The sequence below is a fragment of the Ovis aries genome, chromosome 6 (genome assembly GCF_016772045.2).
Source record: "Ovis aries strain OAR_USU_Benz2616 breed Rambouillet chromosome 6, ARS-UI_Ramb_v3.0, whole genome shotgun sequence".
Classification (NCBI taxonomy): Eukaryota; Metazoa; Chordata; class Mammalia; order Artiodactyla; family Bovidae; genus Ovis; species Ovis aries.
In genome coordinates, this window is record NC_056059.1 from 103,274,338 (window position 1) to 103,300,914 (window position 26,577).

The 26,577-nt window shown below is 49.8% G+C and overlaps 1 protein-coding gene across 1 annotated transcript in view; it reads right to left on the reverse strand.

The window, feature by feature from the left end:
- Positions 1-9,982: 9,982 nt before the first annotated feature.
- Positions 9,983-26,577, reverse strand: part of LOC101112483 (epididymis-specific alpha-mannosidase) — a 38,379-nt gene continuing 21,784 nt past the window's right edge. The window contains 14 exon segments of the mRNA XM_042251090.1: positions 9,983-10,080; positions 10,509-10,611; positions 12,011-12,123; positions 14,573-14,710; positions 16,190-16,382; positions 16,459-16,569; positions 17,690-17,942; positions 18,285-18,472; positions 19,914-19,917; positions 21,231-21,300; positions 21,303-21,474; positions 23,296-23,435; positions 24,729-24,867; positions 25,957-26,144. Of these exon segments, the coding sequence (XP_042107024.1) occupies positions 9,983-10,080; positions 10,509-10,611; positions 12,011-12,123; positions 14,573-14,710; positions 16,190-16,382; positions 16,459-16,569; positions 17,690-17,942; positions 18,285-18,472; positions 19,914-19,917; positions 21,231-21,300; positions 21,303-21,474; positions 23,296-23,435; positions 24,729-24,867; positions 25,957-26,144 (1,910 nt within the window).

A 26,577-nucleotide genomic window follows, 5' to 3' on the forward strand; every position in this document is an offset into this window, starting at 1 on the left:
TTTGGCCCTCTATGCATTAAGTATGTGACGTTGAATCACAGTGGATTACTAGGGCCTGAGTGGTATCTATTCTTTAGAAGTCTATAGAATATATGTCTTCAAGGCTGTGAATTCTATACTAATTATCAAATATTTTAAGGTTATCCTTATATATATTTTAAATATGGAAGTGAGCAGGTGAAAAATGTGAAATTTTATGGTTGCCTAATTTACATGGAGTTAGGGAAAATTTTTCAATTTTTGCTTTAATACTCTCAAATGTGTATTTATAAACTTGTTAATGTTATTTAATCAAGCAGATTTCCAATCAGTTAACTGCTCAATACTGACCAAAAGGAAAACTATGAAACACAGAAAGGGAAAATAAACTGACTTTTATAACATAAAAAAGAAAAGGAGATTAGGATTCTAATGGGATGTTTGAGAAATCATATTAAGAGAGAAATCTGTATATTGCTATTTTTGTGTCCATATGTGTATAAGTTGGTGCCTTTTAATAAGCTCTGTTCCATTCTGTACTTGAAAAACTGTATCTCACTTTCGCTTTTTCATGGGCTGTTCTCTGTATTTGAAGCACAGTTCCTCCTCTTTAGTCAGCAAACTTTCATCTGTGAGTTTCAGAATTCATCTTAGTCATCTCTTCTTCTGTGAAGTATTCCCTGAATTTCATTATCAAGGAAAGCTAAGTGTTTTTTTGGTTTCAGTTCAGTTCAGTCGCTCAGTCGTGTCCGACTCTTTGCGACCCCATGAATCGCAGCACGCCAGGCCTCCCTGTCCATCACCATCTCCCGGAGTTCACTCAGATTCACGTCCATCGAGTCCGTGATGTCATCCAGCCATCTCATCCTCTGTTGTCCTCTTCTCCACCTGCTCCCAATCCCTCCCAGCATCACAGTCTTTTCCAAGGAGTCAACTCTTCGCATGAGGTGGCCAAAGTACTGGAGCTTCAGCTTCAGCATCATTCCTTCCAAAGAAATCCCAGGGCTGATCTCCTTCAGAATGGACTGGTTGGATCTCCTTGCAGTCCAAGGGACTCGCAAGAGTCTTCTCCAATACCACAGTTCAAAAGCATCAATTCTTTGGCGCTCAGCCTTCTTCACAGTCCAACTCTCACATCCATACATGACCACTAGAAAAACCATAGCCTTGACTAGACGGACCTTAGTCGGCAAAGTAACGTCTCTGCTTTTGAATATGCTATCTAGGTTGGTCATAACTTTTCTTCCAAGGAGTAAGCGTCTTTTAATTTCATGGCTGCAGTCACCATCTGCAGTGATTTGGGAACCCCCCCAAATAAAGTCTGACATAGTTTCCACTGTTTCCCGATCTATTTCCCATGACGTGATGGGACAGGATGCCTTGATCTTCGTTTTCTGAATGTTGAGCTTTAAGCCAACTTTTTCGCTCTCCTCTTTCACTTTCATCAAGAGGCTCTTTAGTTCCTCTTCACTTTCTTCCATAAGGGTGGTGCCATCTGCATATCTGAGGTTATTGATATTTCTCCCGGCAATCTTGATTCCAGCTTGTGCTTCTTCCAGTCCAGCATTTCTCATGATGTACTCTGCATAGAAGTTAAATAAGCAGGGTGACAATATACAGCCTTGACGTACTCCTTTTCCTATTTGGAACCAGTCTATTGTTCCATGTCCACTTCTAACTGTTGCTTCCTGACCTGCATACAGATTTCTCAAGAGGCAGGTTAGGTAGTCTGGTATTCCCATTTCTTTCAGAATTTTCCATGCTTATTGTGATCCACACAGTCAAAGGCTTTGGCATAGTCAAGAAAGTAGAAAGAGATGTTTTTCTGGAACTCTCTTGCTTTTTCCATGATCCAGCAGATGTTGGCAATTTGATCTCTGGTTCCTCTGCCTTTTCTAAAACCAGCTTGAACATCAGGGAGTTCACGGTTCACGTATTGCTGAAGCCTGGCTTGGAGAATTTTGAGCATTGCTTTACTAGCATGTGAGATGAGTGCAATTGTGCGGTAGTTTGAGCATTCTTTGGCATTGTCTTTCTTTGGAATTGGAATGAAAACTGACCTTTTCCAGTCCTGTGGCCACTGCTGAGTTTTCCAAATTTGCTGGCATATTGAGTGCAGCACTTTCACAGCATCATCTTTCAGGATTTGAAATAGCTCAACTGGAATTCCATCACCTCCACTAGCTTTGTTCGTAGTGATGCTTTCCAAGGCCCACTTGACTTCACATTCCAAGATGTCTGGCTCTAGATTAGTGATCACATCATCATGATTATCTGGGTCGTGAAGATATTTTTTGTACACTTCTTCTGTGTATTCTTGCCACCTCTTCAGGTCCATACAATTTCTGTCCTTTATTGAGCCCATCTTTGCATGAAATGTTCCATTGGTATCTCTAATTTTCTTCAAGAGATCTCTAGTCTTTCCCATTCTGTTGTTTTCCTCTATTTCTTTGCATTGATCACTGAAGAAGGCTTTCTTATCTCTTCTTGATATTCTTTGGAACTCTGCATTCAGATGCTTATATCTTTCCTTTTTTCCTTTCCTTTTCGCCTCTCTTCTTTTCACAGCTATTTGTAAGGCCTCCCAGACAGCCATTTTGCTTTTTTGCATTTCTTTTCCATGGGGATGGTCTTGATCCCTGTCTCCTGTACAATGTCATGAACCTCATTCCATAGTTCATCAGGCACTCTATCTATCAGATCTAGGCCTTTAAATCTATTTCTCACTTCCACTGTATAATCATAAAGGAGTTGATTTAGGTCGTACCTGAATGGTCTAGCGGTTTTCCCCACTTTCTTCAATTTGAGTCTGAATTTGGTAATAAGGGGTTCATCATCTGAGCCACAGTCAGCTCCTGGTCTTGTTTTTGTTGACTGTATAGAGCTTCTCCATCTTTGGCTGCAAAGAATATAATCAATCTGATTTCGGTGTTGACCATCTGGTGATGTCCATGTGTAGAGTCTTCTCTTGTGTTGTTGCAAGAGGGTGTTTGCTATGACCAGTGCATTTTCTTGGCAGGACTCTATTAGTCTTTGCCCTGCTTCATTCCGCATTCCAAGGCCAAATTTGCCTGTTACTCCAGGTGTTTCTTGACTTCCTACTTTAGCATTCCAGTCCCCTATAATGAAAAGGACATCTTTTTTTGGGTGTTAGTTCTAAAAGGTCTTGTAGGTCTTCATAAAACCATTCAACTTCAGTTTCTTCAGCATTACTGGTTGGGTCATAGACTTGGATCACTGTGATATTGAATGGTTTTCCTTGGAGACGAACAGAGATCATGCTGTCGTTTTTGAGATTGCATCCAAGTACTGCATTTTGGACTGTTTTCTCGACCATGATGGCTACTCCATTTCTTCTGAGGGAATCCTGCCTGCAGTAGTAGATGTAATGGTCATCTGAGTTAAATTCACCCATTCCAGTCCATTTTAGTTCGCTGATTCCTAGAATGTCGATGTTCACCCTTGCCATCTCTTGATTGACCACTTCCAATTTGCCTTGATTCATGGACCTGACATTCCAGGTTCCCATGCAATATTGCTCTTTACAGCATCAGACCTTGCTTCTCTCACCAGTCACATCCACAACTGGGTATTGTTTTTGCTTTGGCTCCATCCCTTGATTCTTTCTGGAGTTATTTCTCCCCTGATCTCCAGTAGCATATTGGGCACCTAATGACCTGGGGAGTTCCTCTATTGGTATCCTATCATTTTGCCTTCTCCTACTGTTCATGGGGTTCTCAAGGCAAGAATACTGAAGTGGCTTGCCATTCCTTTCTCCAGTGGACCACATTCTATCAGACCTCTCCACCATGACCCGTCCATCTTGGGTTGCCCCGCAGGCATGGCTTGGTTTCATTGAGGACCCCCAAGGCTGTGGTCCTAGTGTGATTAGACTGACTAGTTTTCTGTGAGTCAGCCATACTCACAGAAAACTAGTCATTCTAATTACTCAACGAAAACTAGCCAATCTTTTGGTTTACTCCTACAGTATGGTGAACTCTGCTGGAACTGCCGTTTACATATGTCTATCCATCAGGGCTTTTACTGCAAATAATGACGTCTTCAACACTGTGTTCCCACTATACGTGCTTGACCTGTAACAGGAGAGCAATCAATGTCAGAGGAAAGAATGAAGAAAGGAAATACCTCATACTTTGGAAACATATTGTTTCAGTTCAGCCTCTAATCAAAAGGCTTCTTAAAGAGTACAAACTGGAAATAAATGGAGAAGAGCAACAGAATATTTATTCTTTAGTTGCTAAGTCATGTTCTATTCTTTTTCAGCACCATGGACTAGGCTCCTCTGTCCATGCAATTTCCCAGGCAAGAATACTGGAGGGGGTTGCCATTTCCTTCTCCAGGGGATCTCCCTGACCCAGGGATTGAAACCACTTCTCCAGCATTGGCAGGCAGATTCTTTACCAATGAGCCATCAGGAAAGCCAGTTATTCAATTACAGGATTTCTTATGTTAAATCATTGTTTTTCCTTGCAAATCCTCAGTCTACCTCTTATAAAGGTAGGATGGTCAGGTGATCAGCTATGGACTTATTTGGGCTCTTAACTTTCTTCAATGGAGGTAAACCTATGTTCTACCATTTAATTGATGATCAAGGTTTATGGATCTGTCTTTAGTAACACCAAATATCTTCGATCTTAAGAATATCAACTTGAATTCTCTGCTAAGTCTTAGCAGTGGGTAAATAGTTCATTTCTGCCCCCCCCACCCCCCACCAAGTGTTCTACTTTTACTCTCCTTCCAAATAAGACCATATATATCTTAGGAACTTTAACTGGACCATTTGACTTTCATAGAATAACTTTTACTGAATACATTTAAGTTACACGGAATAGTTATCTGAGATGACACTCACTATTATATTAATTGTATTACTAGATAATGCTGTGAAGGACATAATCTCCTGCGGTCTCCCTTATGTTGCTCCATAAAGAAATGCAAATCAAAACCACAATGAGGTACCATTTCACGCCAATATCCAAAAGTCTACCAGCAATAAATGCTGGAGAGGGTGTGGAGAAAAGGGAACCCTCCTACACTGTTGGTGGGAATGCAAACTAGTACAGCCACTATGGAGAACAGTGTGGAGATTCCTTAAAAACTGGAAATAGAACTGCCTTATGACCCAGCAATCCCACTGCTGGGCACACACACCAAGGAAACCAGAATTGAAAGAGACATGTGTACCCCAATGTTCATCGCAGCACTGTTTATAATAGCCAGGACATGGAAGCAACCTAGATGTCCATCAGCAGATGAATGGATAAGAAAGCTGTGGTATATATACACAATGGAGTATTACTCGCCATTAAAAAGAATACATTTGAATCAGTTCTAATGAGGTGGATGAAACTGGAGCCTACTATACAGAGTGAAGTAAGCCGGAAAGAAAAACACCAATACAGTATACTAACACATATATATGGAATTTAGAAAGATGGTAATGACAACCCTGTATGTGAGACAGCAAAAGAGACACAGATGTATAGAACAGTCTTTTGGACTCTGTGGGAGAGGGAGAGGGTGGGATGATTTGGGAGAATGGCATTGAAACATGTATAATATCATATAAGAAACGAATCACCAGTCCAGGTTCAATGTAGGATACAGGATGCTTGGGGCTGGTGCACTGGGATGACCCAGAGGGATGGTATGGGGAGGGAAGAGGGAGGGGGGTTCAGGATGGGAAACACATGTACCCTCATGGAGGATTCATGTTGATTTATGGCAAAACCAATACAATATTGTAATTAGCCTCCAATTAAAATAAATAAATTTATATTAAAAAGAAATTTCTCTAAGTTGTTATTACTAGGAAATACAGTATCTCTTGGGCAGCTGATTTATTTTAAACTTATCTTCTCTGTGGATCCTGTAACCAATAATGTTTTTCTCCTTTTCAGCTACCAGAAAGTTTAGAGACATACCTGTGGTTTGACTTTCAAAAATGCATAATTTATGAGTTGGATTTTTTTTATGTACTAACCTTTCAGTTAGCTTTGTTTTATTTTCCTATCCTTAGTTCCCCTTCACTCAGATTTGCATATCTAGCTTTTTCCCATTTGTGTATTTTTGTAAGTTTTTGCAAATTCTTTTTATAGTAACAAGACAGGGCTAAACTAAATAAAAATACAGTTATCTTATTGGATATCATGGTCAATCCTAGAGCATGTGCACTTCAAAAGAAAGTGTATTCTGGGGATTTTTAAATGTAATGTCTGGAAAATATTTAGGTCTAACTGTTCTGTTGTATTATTTAGGATCTCTGTTGCCTTACTGATTTTCTGTCTAGAAGGCCCCATCCATTGATGTGGGTGGGGCATAAAAGTCTCCTACTATTATTGTAGTCCCATCAATTGCTCCCTTTATGTCTGTTAATATTTATGTATTTGGGTGCTCCTGTATTGGGTGCACATGTGTTGACAAGTATATGATTTCCTGGCCTTTTGGCTAGGATCAAATGCAGAGTGGAGGCTTCACAGGTGGTAAAGAACCTGCAGTGCAGGACACACAGGTTTGATCCCTGGATTGGGAAGATCCCCTGGAGTAGGAAATGGCAACCCACTGCAGTATTCTTGTCTAGAAAATTCCATGGACAGAGGAGCCTGGTGGGCCACAGTCCATGGGGTCACAAAGAGTCGGACACCACTGAGAAACTGGGTACACACACGTGCTTCCTGTGCCTGGATATCTGTTTTCTTCTTTAGGTTTGGAAAGCTTTCAGCCATAATTTCTTCAAATATATTTTTGACCCACTTTTCCTTCTCTCTCTCTGGAATCCCTATTATGTGTAGATTGGCACCCTTTGCAGTATCCCATAGGTCTCTCATATTGCTTTCTTTTTTTTTTTTTTTTTGACTTTCTGTCTACTGTTCTGATTGGGGGATTTCCATTGCTTTATCTTCTAGATCACTTATTTGCTCTTTGGCATTACTCAATCTGCTAATCATTGCCTTTAGCACAGTTTTCATCTTGGTAAATGAGTTTTCTAAGTTTTCTTGGCTCCTCTTTAAAGTTTCTAATTCCTTTTTATAGTAATCTTCATTTCTACTGATAGCCTATCTGAATTCCTTCAGTAATGAATTTTCATTATCTCCTTTTTGAACTTGGTGTCTATCAAACAGAAGCAGTCTGTTTTATTATTCTTTTGGTGAAGGGGGTTCTCTTGATCTTTTAACTGGAAATAGTCCCTCTGCTTCTTCATTTTACTTGTGTTTCTCTTACTCTGGGAATTTAAGAGAAACAGTTGTCTCCTGTGGTCCTGAAAGGCTGTTTTTTATGTAGGAGTGCCCCTGTGTAGCCTGTGTGGGTTTAATGTTTTCGGTGTGAGGCTGTTTCTAGTGCGGATGCCTGCTGCCTCTTTCCTCAGTGTGTCCTAGCCGTTATCCCTGTGATAGAAGGTGTGACTAGTGTTGTGATGACCAGAGTCTGCGCTGGCTGTTGAGTGGGGGCTCCTCTTTGCTCTGTGGTTGTCACAGTCCTTTCAAGGGCAGGATCTGCTTCCTAGCTGATGGAGTAGAGGTTCCCAGATCCATTTCTGGGTTGTGGCATGAGGCAGACTGAACTTGAGTGTTCCTGGATGTGAGAGTTGGACCATAAAGAAGACTGAGCACCAAAGAATTGATGCTTTCTAACTGTGGTGCTGGAAACGGCTTTTGAGAGTCCCTTGGACTGCAAGGAGATCAAACTAGTCAACCCTAAAGGAAATCAACCCTGAGTATTTGTTGGAAGGACTGATGCTGAAGTTCCAAAACATGGGCCACCTGATGCAAAGAGCTGACTCATTGGAAAAGAACCTGATGCTGGGAAAGATTGAGGGCAGGAGGAGAAGGGGACACCAGAGGATGGGATGGTTGGATGGCATCATCAACGCAATGGACATGAGTTTGAGCAAGCTCTGGGAGATGGTGATGGACAGGGAAGTCTGATGTGCTGCAGTCCGTGGGGTTGCAGAGTTGGACATGACTTAGGAGAGGAGCCACTGAATATTCAGAGCTGTCCACTGGGGAACACAGTTTGTGGTGTTACCTGTCACCCGGTGTGCAGGATCACAAAATGTACTGTTGGCACTGCCCTTGGCCCTGCCTCAGCCAAGAGAATGTCAGCAGTCAGCCCCGGTGTCCCTCAAGCATTGTTTTTGCAAAAGCACCAGTGCAGACCCACAGAATTCAGGTCCCAGGTCCACAGTTGCTGTGCACCTGGACCAGTCATAGGAGCTATGGAGGCAGCCCAGCCTTGCCTCCATGTACACGCACCCAAAAGCCCACGGATACCAAGACTGGATCCATCCCAGCCACAGTAGCACCCATGTCTACTCAGATATCTCACACACCCTGAGTTTACAAAGCCAGCGGCAGTGGTGTACATCCCTAGCCACAGGGAGAGATTTCAACCCAGTTTCTTAAGAACTGGGGCCCCTGGGGCTCAGCTATGGTTTCAACCCTGCTTCTGCATGTAGACAACCCACCAATGCCTGTGCCCAGAGCCTGCCTAGGCAGCGGCTGGTGTTTACACTCTGAGAGTCCACTGAGGTGGTGCCCTGTTCACTGAGAGTATCTGTGAGTGTGGGGAGAAAGAGGCTGCTATGGTGGGTCCCCTCCTCCCTTTATGCAGCATTTAACAATGGCGCTTATCTACTACGGCAGGCTTAGGCTTTTTCCATGAACAACCTTAATTGCGACAGTAACACACTCCAGCCCCTTGAGGCTGTTTCCATGCAGCCAACTCCAGCCCTCTCCTTCTCTTCTAAACCCCCATGCTTCAGCACCCATTCCCTGCCTGTACAGCAGATGTGTGTCTCAGGCTGGGGTGCATGGAGTGGTGACAGGACAGTGAGCAGTCACACCATTCTCTCCTCGCACAGCCCCTGGCAAGTACAAATCTATCTTCAACCTGTGTGGATTTGTCTATTCTAGACATTTTATGTGAATGGGAAAGTACAGTATGTGGCATCTGTATCTGCCTTTGTTTGTTGTTGTTGTTTAGTTGTGACATCGTGTCCGACTCTTTGCAACACTATCCATGGGATTCTCCAGGCAAAAATACTGGAGTGGGTTGCCATTCCCTTCTGCAGGGGATCTTCCTGGCCCAGGGATCGAACCTGCATCTCCTGCATTGGCAGGTAGATTCTCTACCACTGACCACCGGGGAAGCGCTGCCTTCCTTGACTAAGTATAATCTTTGGGATGTTCTACATCCTTTTCTATGGCAGAGTAATAGTCCATTCTGAGGATACGGCATGCTTTGTGCATCCAGGTACCCAAATGTGGTGTCCACTTTTGATCACTGTGAATATGCATGAAATAGTTCCTCGTGGGTGAAGGTTTCAATCCTTCGGGCACACCTCGGAGTAGAAGTTACCCTTTTCTTGTTGTTAATAGTTCTTATATTGGATATCCCCTGTTCCACCTGCTGTGGGTTTTTCATCACTCAGTGCCTTGCAGTGGGAGGCCCTCTTGCTCGGCAGGTGTGCCCCTGGGGCACAGGGGGAGTCTGGAGTTAGACTCACAGTTTGGCTTCAAACACAAGTTCCGGGCTGCAGCTCCCTGCCCTGAATGGTGTGTACAGCCTCCCTGCTGCAGGGCTGTCACCGGTCTGAGATGAGCCTGTGAAGGCGCCCAGCACACAGAAGGGCCACTCTTAAGCCGGGAGCCTGGAGAGATCTGGCAGGACCTGCAGGCAGATGCATTTTGGTATCAATGTGGGTATCCCCTCTGTCTTTAAGAGAATCTTCTATCTTTGACTTTTGCAAATGAAGGAGGAAGTATGAGCTTGTGTGAAGCTACCATCCATGGGAGGAGAGGAGAGAGAGGGCAGGTTCTAGTGGGCAGGGCAAGAAACAGGTCCTTACACAATTTTTATTCAAGAAATCAGAACACCCCAATTCCGTCCATTTCCTGCCCTTAGCCCACCAGATGGGCAGCTGTTCCCCTCATCTCTCCAGGCTGCTTTTCCGTGTCTGGGGCCCACAGAATCTGCCAAGGGCTCACTGCTCTTGAAAGTGAATGAAGAATGTCTGGATCTCCTTTGGGTGGATGGTGATGTCGGGGTCTCTGTGGGGGGCCAAGGGACGATGTGCGCCACCTGGGGGAGCAGAGGCGGTCTGTCACTCCCTTTTGGAGCTGCCTGCTGCCCCAGGTCACCACATCCCTGCAGCCCCCTCAGAACACTCCTTCTGTCTGCATTCTTGGGCCTCACTCTGTGGTAATGGTTTTCATTTGTCCCCTTCCTGACCGGATGTCACTGCCCATGGGCCTCTTTCATTTATGGCATCCCCTGACAGCTCAGGGGACAGCATCCCCCTACCTTTCATTGCCAGAGCAAATCCCCAAGGACAGGATGAAAGTGAAAGCTGCTCAGTCCTGTCCAACTCTTTGCGACCCCACGGACTATACGGTCCATGGAATTCTCTAGGCCAGAATACTGGAGTGGGCAGCCTTTCCCTTCTCCAGGGGATCTTCCCAACCCAGGGATTGAACCCAGGTCTCCCACATTGCAGGCGGATTCTTTACCAGCTGAGCCACCAGGGATGGACAGGATAGACAGGATGGGCAGCCCCATTTTACAGATGAGGGAACTGAGGCCGAGGAGGAGCTGGTCTCCCCAGGTGCCGAGCTGGAGGAGCACACCAACAGGGGGTAGGCACATGGAGCTGCTCCCAGCTGTGAGTCCCCTCCTCCCCGTGCTGCTCAGGTGGAGCCCTGCCTTGCTGCAAGATGGCGTCAGTCATGTTACCCACCCCCTCTCCCCATAATGTTCAGACTGGGAGAGAGGGGAGGAAAGGCAGGGGGTAGCTCCATCCCTGAGGAGGAAGGACAGTGCTGATTGGTAGGCTGGGGGCTCTTCTGCAGGAGCTTCCCTGAGAGGGTGGAAGGAGGAGGATGGAGGGCGAGGCGCTCTGTGCTGCCACCATGCCCCTCTTCTGCATTTACGTCTGCTCCCGAGACTGGTGCCAGCTTGTGAGCAAGAGGTGACAAGGAGGAAGTAATGAAGCCAGTGCGCTGCTGAAGCCAGGTGGGAAGGTGAAGCTGACAGTGTCTCTGATGACAGTGGGCTGGGAGTCAGTGAGGAAAGAGACCACTCCCCACCCCTATATTCATGGCTGTGAAAGGAGGGCATCGGGAAGATGCCACAGGGAGGGCTCCGGGTTGGGTTGTTGGGATTCTCTCAGATTGCAAGCATCCCTGAAGCCAAAGCAACAAGAGAGAGATTTAGAGAAATTCTCCATGAGCAGGAGACAGGTAAAGAGCTCAGATCCCCCATGAAGAGGGCAGACTGGGGATAAAGGAGGGGTCTCCATACATCACGGTGGTGTGGCGGGGAGGATGTGGTTGGGCTGGTGCAGCAGCAGCCTCACTTGTAGTGGGGGTCAGAGGGTGATCCAGGGGTCAGGAGGGGAGGGAGGACACAGGCAGGAATCTGGGGGCGCTGACATCCATCAGGGTGTCAGGCGCCGTGTGTGCTTTATCAGCTGAAAGCATCAACATCCTTGTGGGGAAAGATCCTTGCTTCTCCATTTACAGGTGAGGACATGAAGGGCCAGAACCTGGGGTGGGGTGGGGGGCGGGGAGCAGAAATGCCCAGACTCACACCTGGGACTGAGTGACTCTGATCACCTACTCAATAATCCGTGTGAGAATGTTTTGTTTTCTGATCCCACAAATAACATCTGTGTTGTGTAAAAAGATTTATCACAAGAATAAAACAATAAACACACAAAATACAGGCATGTGGTAAGAATCAAAAAGTCTAGAAGAACATGAGTCGGAGGGGTTGGGGTGCCCTTATGCACCCCAGAGATCAAATCTCATGGTTTTTTTTTTCAAGACTACCATAATGCATCTTTTAGCCAAGGTGGCATCTGAGTCAGGATGGTCACACTTGGGGTTTGACTTGGGGTCACACAAATGAGCATCTGCTTGGGTGTCCTGACTCAGTGATCCAGGAGTGGGACGTGGAGTGGGGGTTCCTGACTCAGCCATCTGGGAGTGGGACGTGGGGTGGGGCAGGTTACCTGCAGATTCACCGTCACAGGCTGAGACAGGACAGGGTGCTGTCCCTTCTCATACAGGTGGTGAAGCAGCAGCAGGACTCGGCAGAAGTCCACTTTGGCCTGTCCTTGATGGCCTTAGGGACAGAAGGAAGGTGGCAGTGAGGACCCCTGGTCTGTGCCTGGTACTTTACACACACCTCCCTTTCCCATCTTCAACCTCCCGCAGAAGCAGCTAACACAACCCCTACTTCACAGACAAGAAAACCAAGGCTCAGAGAGGGGTAGGTGCTTGGTCTGCAACAAAAGAAGGAGTGAGGATTCCAACCAGGTCCAGCCGATGTTAACGCTCCCACCATGCACACAGGGGCCAATGCGGATGCCTAGAAAGTCTTGGCCTCATTCACTATTGTGGTCTTCACTGGGCCTGCCCTCCAACCTGCCAGTTCTCGGGTATAGTCTTTCTGCCTCTGCCCCAGTGAACAGTGGTGTGGCTTCTTGACTCTGAGGCCAACACAAAAGTGATGTGTCATGTCGCACAGATGCTTTATCCTGTCCCTCTAATTGAGGAAGCCTGTGTTAGAAAAGAGTCTCTTCATACGGATGGCTAACAAACACATGAAAAGATGCTCAACATCACTCATTATTAGAGAAATGCAAATCAAAACCACAATGAGGTACCACTTCACACCAGTCAGAATGGCTGCGATCCAAAAATCTGCAAGCAATAAATGCTGGAGAGGGTGTGGAGAAAAGGGAACCCTCCTACACTGTTGGTGGGAATGCAAACTAGTACAGCCACTATGGAGAACAGTGTGGAGATTCCTTAAAAAATTGCAAATAGAACTACCTTATGACCCAGCAATCCCACTTCTGGGCATACACACCGAGGAAACCAGAATTGAAAGAGACACATGTACCCCAATGTTCATTGCAGCACTGTTTATAATAGCCAGGACATGGAAACAACCTAGATGTCCATCAGCAGATGAATGGATAAGAAAGCTGTGGTACATATACACAATGGAGTATTACTCAGCCGTTAAAAAGAATTCATTTGAATCAGTTCTGATGAGATGGATGAAACTGGAGCCGATTATACAGAGTGAAGTAAGCCAGAAAGAAAAACACCAATACAGTATACTAACACATATATATGGAATTTAGGAAGATGGCAATGACGACCCTGTATGCAAGACAGGGAAAGAGACACAGATGTGTATAACGGACTTTTGGACACAGAGGGAGAGGGAGAGGGTGGGATGATTTGGGAGAATGACATTCTAACATGTATACTATCATGTGAATTGAATCGCCAGTCTATGTCTGACGCAGGATGCAGCATGCTTGGGGCTGGTGCATGGGGATGACCCAGAAAGATGTTATGGGGAGGGAGGTGGGAGGGGGGTTCAAAAAAAAAAAAGAAAGAAAGAAAAGAGTCTCTTGCTGGTTCCTCGTGAACAAAGGAGTATGGCCTTCCTGCTGGACCCCACTAGACACATGGCATAGGGGTGAAACAACCTTATGCTGTGTTAGGGCCCTGAGAGTTTGGGATCTTTGTTATTTCAGCAGAAGAGTTCATAGACTCTCTTTCCCCCCTTCCTAATGCTGTGGTTAAGGACAGGAGCAACAGAAACAGGCGAAGACCTCTGGGTCCAGAACATGACAGTGATGATGGTGATGGTGATGGTGGAGACAGTGATGATGGTGATGCTGGTGATAATGAGGACCCTGTCGATGATGGCGGTGATGATAACATGGTGGTTGTAAGAGTCTGGGAGAGCAGGGGGCCCTCTAGCCATCTGCTGCTGCTCCCCTCGCTCGGTCACTTACTTTTCTCTAGTAGGAGGGACTTGCTTGCTTAGCCCAGGTTCATCTCTCCTCATCTTTGGTACAGGTTGCCTCCAGGAGGTGGGTTCTCAGTGGACTTTGCCTCCAACACAGGTAAGCATGACTGCTGCTGTAAGAGATGATCCCCACCTCCTCTTCTGTGACACGTGGAGCGAGGTGCGAGAGGTCAGCGTGAAGAAGCCATGTGGCTACAGGACTGAGCCACAGCCTCCAACACCCACTTTATTAGCCACAAAGGTCGTATTTGGCCTCTGCCTCTTCCTTTCCCTCTTGATCTTCATCCTGCAGACCTCACACTGGAGTGTGCCAGCTCTTGGAGCGTCTCCGGGAACAGGGGGGTGGCTGAGGCAGGGTCAGCCCCGCGTTTGAGATGCTCTGAGTGTAAAGGGACACATAAGGTGTACCTGGGCTCCCAGGTGCTTTGGCAATATGATAAGCTGTTTCCTGACAGTTGTTTCCTCCACCAGGAGGTCCTCCCAGATGCCCTGCTGGGGGCTCCCCTCTGTACACAGTCACTGCAGTCTAGATGGCACCTGGGCCCCACCTGCCCCTGGCTTGCTGAGTGACCTGCCTCTCAGTGGGCCTCCATCTCCTCATTTGGCAGATAAGGAAACCAGATGACCTCACAGAGCCTGGATGACTCTGAGAGAGCACCTTTGTCTGGTGATGGGTTTGAGGATCTGGTTGACAACAAAGAGGCAAGAGCAAGTCTGGACGCCTGAACACCTGCCTCACCTTTCTGAAGATTCTGCAGGTGCTTTGTGTGGTTTGAGTTGTACATCCAGCCTGGGATGCTGAGGATCTGCAGGTGGAGACTTGGAGGCAGCGTCACAGCTTCTTGCTGCTGGAAGTCCGGGTGAACCCGGGTAGTCTCTGCAAGGCAGATGGACAACAAGGAGAGAGTCTGGGCCAAGCTTCTCCTCCTGGCATTCAGAGCCCTCCACATTAAGTGGAGCTTTCCACACACATTTCATCCAATCTCACACCCCTCCAACCTGTGGCCCACACCACAGGCAGCCCGAAGCATCTGCTGGTGCAAATGCCATCTCCTCACAATACCTGGGGCTACAGTGACTGACGCTTTTGAACTGTGGTGCTGGAGAAGACTCTTGAGAGTCCCTTAGACAGCAAGGAGATCCAACCAGTCCATCCTAAAGGAAATCAGTCCTGAATATTCATTGGAAGGACAGATGCTGAAGCTGAAACTCCAATACTTTGGCCACCTGATGCAAATAACTGACTCATTGGAAAAGACCCTGATGCTGAGAAAGATTGAAGGCAGGGACAACAGAGGATGAGATGGTTGGATGGCATCACTGACTCAACGGACATGAGTTTGGGTAAACTCCGGGAGTTGGTGATGGACAGGGAGGCCTGCTGTGCTGCGTCCATGGGATTGCAGAGTCGGACACAACTGAGCAGCTGCACTGAACTGAACTGACAGCGATTGGTCAGTCTCAGGTCATGTGATTTGATCAGACCAATCGGATTCTTTTCCTGGGATCTTGGCTCTTAAGACCTGAGCGAGTCTCAGTTCCTTTTGGGTGGGGAGACACACAGTCCCAGAGCTGTTCACAGCTACGTCTCAGGTAGGAGGAGAAAGAAGGTCTGCAGTCAAAGCAAAGCTCAGGTGACAGAAAGGAGAGAAGTGGCCTCATGAAGCATCCAGCGCCCAAGGCACAATTACACCCCAGCCCTTCTCTGGGGTGCGTTGGCCTCTGAATAAAGTCTCCTTGTGGCTCGGTCGGATCAGCTTCAGTTTCTCTCATGTGCCACCGGAGGCGCCTAGGGTGGGACCCGTTGATGGAGCTGACCACAGCCACGGAACTTGCTCACCATGGCAACATCTGTTCTGCAGGAAGGGCTCCCAGGTGCTAGGAAGGAACCACTGACTGACCCAGGAGCAGACCCGACCCTGCTGGTCCATCACATCCCGTCTCCTGGGAATCTGCCCCTGGACCAGGAGGTGGCTGGGAAGGCAGCTCTTGGCAGTCCTGAGAGAGATGGACATGAACACCCGTTCCCGAGAGGCCCTGAGCTGCTGTGTCTCCCTCCTGCCCTGGCCTCTTCTCCAGCTCCTCCTTCTGTTCCACAAGAATCTCTGGGCCTGGTTGCCCCTTGGGATTCTTTTCTTCCAAACAAGAGAACATCAATTGATAGCCCTTGATGTTGATTGCTGAACTCACCCTGGTTCAGGATCCCATCTCCACCAGACCTACAGGGCACCAGGCCCTCTCTTTGGCATCAATCCCTCTCCTGCTGAATCGGTTTCTGCCTGAGCTCATCTCACCCATACAGGCCGGCTCACCTTGGGGCAGGGATGACAGCTGCTCTGAGAGGAGGCCCTTTTACCGCTCAGCTCTCAAAGCAGCACTACGGGTCTGTGCTGCAGCGCCACCCCGCTCCTCTAGCCAAAGTCCCTGGTGAGGGTCAAGGGTCCCAGCAGGAGCCAGAGCACCGAGTGGACAACTGAGGTGTCGTTCAGCGTGACGTTGACAGACAGGGCCCATGGCTGTTTGATCAACAGCCGCCGATGGAGCATGACCTGCAGGGAAGAGTCATCTGACAGGCCCCGCCTGGCCCCTGGCGGACGTGTGGTGACCAGAGGGGCCTCCTCCTACCTCCATCTGCCCGCTCCCTTGGCTGGAGACTCCGTGTGCCTGCTCCGACAGCAGCACCAGCCTGCTCTGTCTGTCCTGGATGAAGGCGGACTGAGTCGTGGGGTAGTAATTCTGTGGGCAGAAATATTGCCAGACTGGTGGTGAAGGTCATGGGACAAGTGGGCCACCTGATCAGGCATCTCCCTCGGGCCCCCACAGGCACAGAGGCAGCTCAGGGCGGCACTGGTAGCAGCAGGGAGGCGCTCTCACTTGTGAGGTGGATTCCCTGGGATTCAAATCCAGCTCCACTGCTTCCTGACCTTACGAGCTGGGGGACTCAGGCTGCCCAAGCCTCAGTTTCCCAACCTGTAAAAGGGGCTCCCAAACCATCCCTGAAAAACTGTCGCAGGAAGGGAACGAAGGCTTGTGTGTCAGTCCAGTCTGAGGTAGGCTAATGGTTGCCCAATAGTAAAGGGCTCAAGTCTGGGCTGGAAAGCGGTCACACAGTCCACACTCTTTGCTCTGTTGGAGCAAGATGTCCTGGGCTGAGCGCCTTGGACTCTCTGGAGCCCAGGCCACAGGGGGTGAGAACCAGTCAACAGGGATGAGAGGGACCAGAAACTCAAGGAAGACAGAGCAGGGAGGGGCCACATTCCCCACTGGAAGGAGAAAGAACTAACATGGATTGAGGCTCAGGAGGTGCCCAGCCTGGCACTGCTCCTGGATCATCCCAGCTGATCGCACGGCGCTGGGGGGAGGTTACCCCCTTTCCCAGGAGAGCACTGAGGCCCAGGGAAGCCAAGGGACTTGCCCCAGGTCATGCTGCGGAGGGCAAAGCATCTCAGAGCTGAACTGATTTCAGAAATCAGCCTGTGCTGTTTCCCAGGCAACCAGGCAGTGGCTCGAGTAAGAGCAGCAAAGGAGGGTCACACCCGTTCAGGCCTGGACAGGCGCCATCTGCTTCATCCTCAGAGCAGTCCCAGCGGGCCAGTCATCTGACAGAGGAGGACACGCGGTGCCCTCAGTGGACCTAGGGACTTTCCTCATATGTGGGGGCGCCAGAGCTCCGACCCCAGGGCTGAACAAGCCCGGGTCTCAGCCCCTAACAGCACACATGGGCAACAGAGGTTCTGGAAGATGCTCTGGAGGCCTCTGCTGCTGGAGCTTAAGGGGTGTCTCCAGCCTCTTTTGAGAGGCTGCCTCTCTTTTCTGCTCTGTGGCCACTGTTCCCATGGGGCACCATAGGATGTACCCGAGCTATAGTGTTCGCCATGTACTGCTTGTAGGCTCTGCGCTGCGTCTGGTACCCGTTGTTGTCGGAGTAAAGGACCTACCCGGTGATGAGATTGGTGCTGGTCCTCAAGATGGCCTCACGGTTCAGCTCCAAGGGGCCCACAGTGTACTCCTGCTGTATGCGATGACCCAGCAGCTCCCCGTCAGTGCCCGGGGGCCCGCGGGCCAGCCGGGAGTAGATGGTGTACGCGGGGTCCCTGTCATTCACCGTCCTGGAGGAGGAGCAGAAGAGATATGTCAAGCTGGGGGAAACTTCCGGACGCCTGTCCCTGCTTCTTTCCTTCCTCTCTTCCTGTTTCCCTCCCTGCCTCCTTCCTGCCAGGCAGGGCAGGCAGAGGGGCCTTTTGGGCAAAAGAACAGGAGGAGCCCACTTCACCAGAGGCACTGAGGACCTGGCCGGTTCTGGATGGCTTATTTCTCTGCATTAATGAAAACACAGGAACAGCTCTTGTGTGTATATCATTGCTGGTTTCCCAGGTGGCTCAGTGGGTAAGTCCCCCACCTGCCTGTGACCACCTACTGTGTGCTGTGCACAAGCAGAGGGCCAACCTCACCTGTAGAAACATTGCCGGATCTCGGTCAAGAGCTGCCCCTCCAGGATCTCCATTTCCACAGCCGCCCAGGCTGGCTTCACTGTACCATTAGGAGCAAACACGTAGTTATCGGAAATGGATACCTGACCCTCATCGCTGTTATCGTGGTATTCCATGAACTCCTGGGTCACCTGGATGGTTTGGTTACTCTGCAGAGGTGGAAAAGAGAAAAGAGTATGATTGTTATGGACAGTTTCTTCCAGGAATTCTCCTTGTGATGGGATCCAGGCTCAGAAGGCCTCTATTTAATATTAAGACACCAACACGGAACCAGGAGTGAACAAAAATAACTTCCTCAGAGCCTGTGACTGTCACAAGGACCCTCAATGACGCTCATGCACTCAGCTTGGATAAAAGCTCCGTGGACTCACCAAGAGCCCAGGAGGTACAGATTTCCTCCCTATCCAGGAAAGAATCCCACAGGAGGAGGGGAGAGACGCTGCCAAACACGCTCCCGAGAGCATAAGCAGAGGGTGTACCACGGTTTCAGAGGCTCTGCTCCCACTGCTTTATTGAGTTAAATATTTATTTATCTATTTCTGCTTTATTGACTGCGCCAAAGCCTTTGACTGTGGGGATCACAATAAACTGTGGAAAATTCTGAAAGAAATGGGGATACCAGACCACCTGACCCGCCTCTTGAGAAACCTGTATGCAGGTCAAGAAGCAACAGTTAGAACTGGACATGGAACAACAGACTGGTTCCAAATAGGAAAAGGAGTATGTCAAGGCTGTATATTGTCACCCTGCTTATTTAACTTCTATGCAGAGTACATCATGAGAAACGCTGAAGCACAAGCTGGAATCAAGATTGCCAGGAGAAATATCAATAACCTCAGATATGCAGATGACACCACCCTTATGGCACAACTCTGTGGGCACACAAAATAGCATATACATGTACAGCGTATAACGTGGTGACTTGTATGGTATGTGAAATATATCAACATGCTTGTCATATATGAAAGAACAAAGGTCCTCCTCCAGCAAACGCCCTGGGGTGGTCTGCGCACAAGGTGGCTGCCCCCCTCAGGTCTCTGCACAGGCAGCTCCTTCTAAGGAACCACTGTCCGCTCGTCTCTCCCACGGACTCCCTCCAGAATGCAAGGCCTCAGGCCTGGCTCTGGGTGTCTCGTCCCTGCCAAGCCTCCTCCGAGCCACCCTCTCTCTATTCCAACAGGCTTCCCTCTCTGACTGTGTGGCAGGTGCTGGTTGTACCCCTACTGGGAGGTGAGGGAGCCCAGTAAGAAGCACACCTTCCCTCACCTGAGCCCAAAGCACCTGAAGACACACAGAGGGCAGGCAGATGGACGGCAGGACACTCCTGGGAAGGGCTGGGTGGGGAGGTGGCTTGGGTGTGGGGCACCTGTGGGTGGGCAGAAAGGGATGGCGAGCTGGAGCCGGCCCTTCAGGGGAGTCCCAGAAGGGGCGTGGGGCCTGAGTGATGATGGAGCCCAACGCCGGCCTGCAGGCTTCACCTTTCCCTGCCGGACCAGGGAGGCTCACATGTGCTGGGGTTGTACCCCACTTCTCCGGCTCCCCCACACCCGCTGCTGACCTCTCATGTGGGCTGCAGTCGGCCCTCCCTACCTGCCTCATGCTCTCCCAAGACGTCCCTGTGGACTGACTGAAGGACAGAACTTCCCATGAGCCCCACTGGGGGGCAGTCCTGGTCTGAGCTTACAGAGCTGCTGGCAACTGATGGGGCTGAGCTCCAGGTGACGCTCGTCTTTCTCACGTCAACACCCCGTCTCCCTCCCCTGCAGTCTGCCCCCTTTCCTCTCTTTCCTTCACCTCACTTTCTAGCCTGTGCTCCTCCCAAGCTACCTGTTCTCCTGAGTCTTCTTCCTATGAGGAGGTCACAGGAGAAAACGGAAGTGGGTGTGTTGGAAGAGGCAGCGGAGGAGCAACGAAAACAGCCTGGGATGGGAACTGAGGGTGGACAAGGGTGGCTCCAGACTCTGGGAGCCAACTTTCCCCCAATAAGTGACTACATGAGTGAATGGATAGATAGATGGAAGGATGGATGGAGATGTGGAGGGGTGGGTGCAAGGATGAATGTATGGTGAATGGATGGATAGATGGGAGGGTTGGTGGACGGATGGATTTTTTGTGTCTCTCAATTTTAAAAAAATTTGCAATGGCTACACTTTTTCCATGGTGAACTTTTCAGCGCCCCCGCCCTACCCCCCGTTTCTTTTCCTGTGGAACAACATCTTTGGAATGAACAAGTTCACAAAAGGTTTTCTTGACCTGGCCCAGTCTCACACACTTCTCCAGCGCCACAGTTCAAAAGCATCAATTCTTCAGCACTCAGCCTTCTTTATAGTCCAACTCTTACATCCAGTACATGGTTACTCGAAAAAACATAGCTTTGACTCTACAGACCTTTGTTGGCCAAATGGTGTCTCTGCTGTTTAATAGGCTGTCTAGGTTTGTCAGAGATCAAACCAGTCAATCCTAAAGGAAGTCAGCCCTGAATATTCACTGGATGCTGAAGTTGAAGCTCCAAGACTTCAGCCACGTGATGCAAAGAGCTGACTCATTAGAAAAAACCCTGATGCTGGGAAAGATTCAAGGCAGGAAGAGAAGGGGATGGCAGAGGAAGAGATGGTTGGATGGCATCATCTACTCAACAGACATGAATTTGAGCAAACTCTGGGAGAGAGTGAAGGGAGGCCTGGTGTGTTGTAGTCCACAGGGTCATAAAGAGCTGGACATGACTAAGCAATTGAACAGCAACAACAAGACTCACACGCCTAGAAACAGAGCTGGTTACACAGCAAGAGGCTTCACCACCATCACATCCTTGACATACAAATGAGGAAATGGAGACCCAGGTGAGGTATTACCTGCACAGGTCCTAGGACACTCCTGGTCTCAGAGTCAGCAATGGCTGCACCTCACCTCTCCCAGGGGCTGTGCATCAGGTTGGTGTCCTTGCCCAGGAACATGGTGTAGCAGTCATTCCCCACATGCGTCTGCCCACTTGCCTACGATTTGTCCTGGGTCTTCAGCCAAACTGGTTGGTGCTGTCCAGAGTGTCCTTCTGGGCCCTCCTCATGGGCCTGATGAAGTAATACTGGTAGCACAGTCCTGGGATTGTGGTCAGCACAAGCAGGTCATAGGCAGATGGCGTCTTCTTTGAGTTCTGGACCCGCGAGTCCAGAGGGACAGGATCACATGATGGATGTCACAGGGGGAAGACATCTCAGTCTCCTTAGCAACCCTGGGCTTACACACCTCCTGGATGGAGAGCTCCCTCCCCACAGGGGCAGCAGGGTCATCCATCATGGGGCTGAGCTGGCCTCCCTTCCTGTATCCTCTCTGCTCAACAGGGTCCTAGCCCAGGCCCTAATTCCTCCTCCTTCCTTTCCCCTTTGGGGCTGAAAAACCAACGTCCCTCCTTTCCAACTCTCCCTGCTGTTTCCTGACTCTGAACTTTTGCTCACACTGTTCCCTCGACCTGGAGGGCCTCCTCTTTGGAGGGAGCTCTCTTATCTCTTCATCCTCCAATTTCCCAGAGGAGAGAGGTTTTCAGGATTTTCCCCATCTCCAAGTTATCTGATTTAGGGATGGGATGAGGACTCTGGATCCATGTAGGGAACCCCTCATTCTCCAGAGAACGGGTCCCATCTCTGGGCTCTTGAGAGTTTTGTGGAGGGGGCCAATTAACGAGCTCATGTTGCTTCTCACCACCTCCAGCCTGGTTGTTCTCTGAACGAAAGTGGACACAATGTCCCATGCATACCCCTCAAATTGTCCTGAAGGCTTAGCTCCACTGCAGTTACCATCTGTCACATTCTCTACTTTCTAATTTTGTTGCCTACTTGGATCCCCCTGCTAGAATACTAGCCCCCTGAGGGCAGGGACTTTTGTCTGCTTGCTTATTAAAGTTTCTCCAGCACCTAGCGTAACCCTGACATGCAGTAAGTGTTCAATAATATTAAATACATTTATTCTTAGTGGGTATTGCCTTTGGGTGGGGAGAGGGGGTGTTGTGTGTTGGGTCTTCTCAAACAATATCCTTCCCTCCTCCATCGACGTGAGAGAATCTTTCTCCTGTGTCTCAGCTAAGTGCTGGTTCCTGGTCATCACTCCGTATCTTAACTGTCCATTTCTGTGTCTGCTCCCTGAACCCCAAGTGACTCCAATGTCCAGTACTCAGCTTGAGGCCACATCCCAGATAGGCGTTTGGAAGTGTTTACTGAATGGCCAGGTGATGGCAGTACCTCTATTGTCTCCGCAAGGAAGGATCATCTGGGGATAAGTAGGGCACCTCTGAAATCACTTTCAGGTCCTGGTTGTGGACAGAGATGAGGAGGGACCACACACTTACACTGGATGTGGGTGTTGCAGAAAGAGGCAGCTTGGGCCCAGCCCCTAACATGGCACATCCATAATGATCCACCTTTAAGATCCTTTGTGCCTTTCCACACAAGGTGGAAATTTACGAGCCTGTGTGCTAATTCATTTCAATTATGTCCATCTCTTTGCAACCCTATGGACTGTAGCCAGCCAGGCTCCACTGTCCATAGGATTCTCCAGGCAAGAATACTGGAATAGGCTGTCATGCCCTCCTCCAGGGGATCTTCCCAACCCAGGGATTGAACCCACGTCTTCTGAGGCTCCTGCACTGCAGGCAGATTCTTTACTGCTGAGGCACCGGGGAAGCCCAGAAATTTATAAGAGAATATATATATTCCCAAAAGAGAGGCAGGAGGTGAAGCTTCCCATGCAGCTTAGATCACCCTGAGACATTCCAAGGAGGCGACAGAAGGGACTTCTGGTCATGTCAGATGCCTAAAGCCCAAGGTCAGTCCCCTGGGTGGATCTCACTGATCCTAATTGACAAGTGCCTCATTATGGTGATAGCAGTTATTTCATGATCACGTCAAAGTCTCCCACTTCTAGGGGTCCCCGCCTGGATCAGAGACAGCAACCACAAGTGCGGCTGAGGCAGGATTCCCACCCATACCTGTGCAGGCACGGGGTTGCCTGTCTCATCTGTGAGGTTGACCTCAGGGAAGTTCACAGTCAGGGTGACGATGGTGGTGACTGTCCAGGCCAGGGGATTATAGACCACGGCAAAATGCCCCCCAGGCTCTGGGCCTGCACACGGACAAGAGGTTTTACTGCTGACACCTGACATACTCCACACATCTGGATGCCCCTTGGAACAAGGGAAACTGAGGCAGGTGAGCCCGGCCCTGCAGACCCTAGGTGAGTGGGACAGGCTGAAACTTGGGATCAGACATGCAGCCCCCTCTACACTGTTCATACTATCGTCCTGATTCCCAAGCGCGGGGGTAGGGGGAGCAGCCCTCCAGAAGCTGAGCCCTCCTCACGCATCTCTCCCTGTCAGCCCACTTTCCTGGTGAGGACGGTGAGGCCATGAGAGGTAGCATCACCTGCACAAGGGACCCATCTCCCAAGGCCTGGCTCCAAAGCACTTGGCAAAGGAGGGGTGGAGAACTCTCTGGAGCTTGGAGGGTCAAGTTCAATCACCTAGTTCAGCACTGGAGGCCCCTGCGATACTGACCTGGATACTCCATCCACTCCATACACCATGCCCTGCCCCCACACCGTCTGTCCTTTCCAATGACTCCCTGATCCCTGAACACCCACACTTTCCAGCCCCTGGCCTCTGCCCAGGCAGCTCCCATGGCAGGATGCCTTTCTGGGGTCCCCACCTACCCCTTGCCTGGGGAGCTGCCTTCCTGAGCCCATGGCAATGGAAGGTCCCACCAGCACTGAATCGGCACTGAATCTAGCTCTCTTTCTGAGACTGTCTTCCCCTTCCAATCCCAGTCTCTGTGGGCAGGAGCCCGTCTGCTGCACCCTTGGTCCCCAGGACCTTTCCCAGGTGTGAAGGTAGGATGGGATTGTACACAGACACAGAGGGGAGGGCGGAGCAGGTTAGGTGCACAGTGAGGTCAGAGGGGGAAGGGCATGGTGACAGACAGCAGGCTGAGTGTGGACCCCTGCCCAGGGAGACCAACTTGTCTTTGCCCAGGATTTGCAGGGGTGAAGCCCGTCAGTTTCAGGCAAATGGCCTGATTAGTCACTTTTCCTGTGTGAAACTGTCATAGTCACACAGGCTGGTCAGATGGTGGGCCTGACAGGATGTGGCCCCAAGCTGAGCTCGGGAGGGACCATGTTAGCATTTACTCCTCCCTCTAGCTGTCACATCACCCCTTCCTTGTTCACAGAGAAGAAACAGAGGCTCAGAGAAGTGACTGCCCCTTGCCAACTTCCTGATGAAAGTAAGAACCGCATCTGGGATTGGGACTCGGCGTTTGAAGCCCAGTGGAACAGGCATCTCCACAGACCTCGAGGTTCTCTTCTTAGAAAGGGATGGGGACCCTGCCAGGCCTCAGGATCCACCACTGGGGGCATGCTTACCAGAGAGGGCCGGGGACCTGTCCTGGATGATGGAGGCCATCAGCTTGCGTACCCCCTGCATCCCAGTGCTCAGGTGCTCCACAAACATGTCTCTCACGTTGGGGGTGTGAATCCCTGTGATGGCGTAATGGTGCTGGACCTGGGGCCCCCCCAGAGCTGGAAGGAGTGGGGTCAGGACCTGCCCCTGCTCAGCACCTGCTCTCCTGGCGCCCACTGGGCACTGGTTCTCCTTCCTTTTCAGCAGGTGCTAATGGAGAAGGTGGGGGTTCCTCCCACTTTACAGAAGAGGAAACAGGTCAGATAGACTGATGGACTTGCCCAGCTTTTGTTTACCTTGATCTGAATCTCTGACCTAGGACAAAAAACCGACTTCTAGAAGCAACCCCCATCCACTACCATCCCCAGCTTCACCTCCCAGACCTAGTCATCCCATAAGTGCTGCTAATCTCCTCAGACACACTCCATACATGACCTTGAACTTGTCTGCACTGAGTAGGGGTGGGATTACCTCTTTTTCCCTGAAGTGAAACTGAGTCACCATGGGGTGAAGTGACATCTCTGGCCGCTCCAGTGGAGGCATAAGTCAATCTGCTTCACCCCCCTCCACACAGTGACTAGTCCTTCCAGCCGTTAATTCCCTTTGGGTGACAATGAAAGTCATGGTCAGTGAGGCCCATTTCTGATTGGGTGAGGACACAAGTTACAGAACGTCTTAGACCTCAGTTTCTCTGTCTGTACAGTGGGAGACAAGTGAGATGGAAATTAGTGAACAACTTCCTTTGTAGCAGCCACAAAGCCCACAGGGTTATGTATTAGGTATATTATCCCATTCAACTGGCTGCCTTCCTAGGCAGACATGTGGTTCTCATTGTCCAGGGAGTGAATTGGGCTCAGAGAGGGAAAGTCACTTGCCTGAGGCCACACAGCTCAACTGGGATTTGAACCTGGACAGGACTGTGGGGCACCAATACTGCTCCACTTTGCCCTTTACCCTCTGGGTGAATCTGGTTCTAAAGCTCAATGAAGCCACAGGTGGAAATCTGGGGACGCAGCCTTGATGTAGCTTCATCATGTGTGGGTCCTGGGACCCAAGGTGACCTCAGTGTTCTCATCTGTCAAGTGGACCTGTAGTGACCAGGGACCGGGAGGATTTGGTGGCCTAGGGAGGGGGAAGCACACACCTAGGAGGGTCCGATCCTGCTCCTGCCACTGAGAGGTGTGATGTTACCTCGGAGACCGCCCAGCAGAGCTTCTGGAGCTGCTGCAGGGCCCAGGCCCGGTCCAGGAACCGGTGTGGAGCCAACATGAATTGTGTGAACATGGACTCCCCGGCGTAGAGCAGAGCGCTGGCTCGCCACGCCAGCCCCTTGAGCCCGCTGCGGGAGGCGTAGAACCCGGTCCAGGAGTGAAACGTATCTAGGAGAAAAAGGCCAGTAGTGGGTGTGAGGTCCTGCCTGTGGAGGCCCCTGAGCCCTAGTCTGGGAAGGGCTGAGGAAGATTTGGCCAGTGAAAGGTCTTCGTGGATAACCCGGGAGACAACCCAGGATAGGCATTGATCTCAGGCCTCCTACCCCAACTAGGCCAGCAAAAGCCCAAGATCCCTGAAAGGCCTGGGTAGATGGGAAGGCCTGGCTGGTCTGGGCCAGGCCTGGAGAGGCCTGGATACTGAGGTGACAGGAACGATGGAGCCATGAATCCCACTGTGAGCCTGCGGGTGCTAAGCCATTTCAGTAGTGTCCAACCCTATACAACGCTATGGACTGCAGCCCGCCAGGCTCCTCTGTCCATGGGATTCTCCAGGCAAGGATACTGGAGTGAGTTGTCCTGCCCTCCTCAGTGTGAGCCTAGG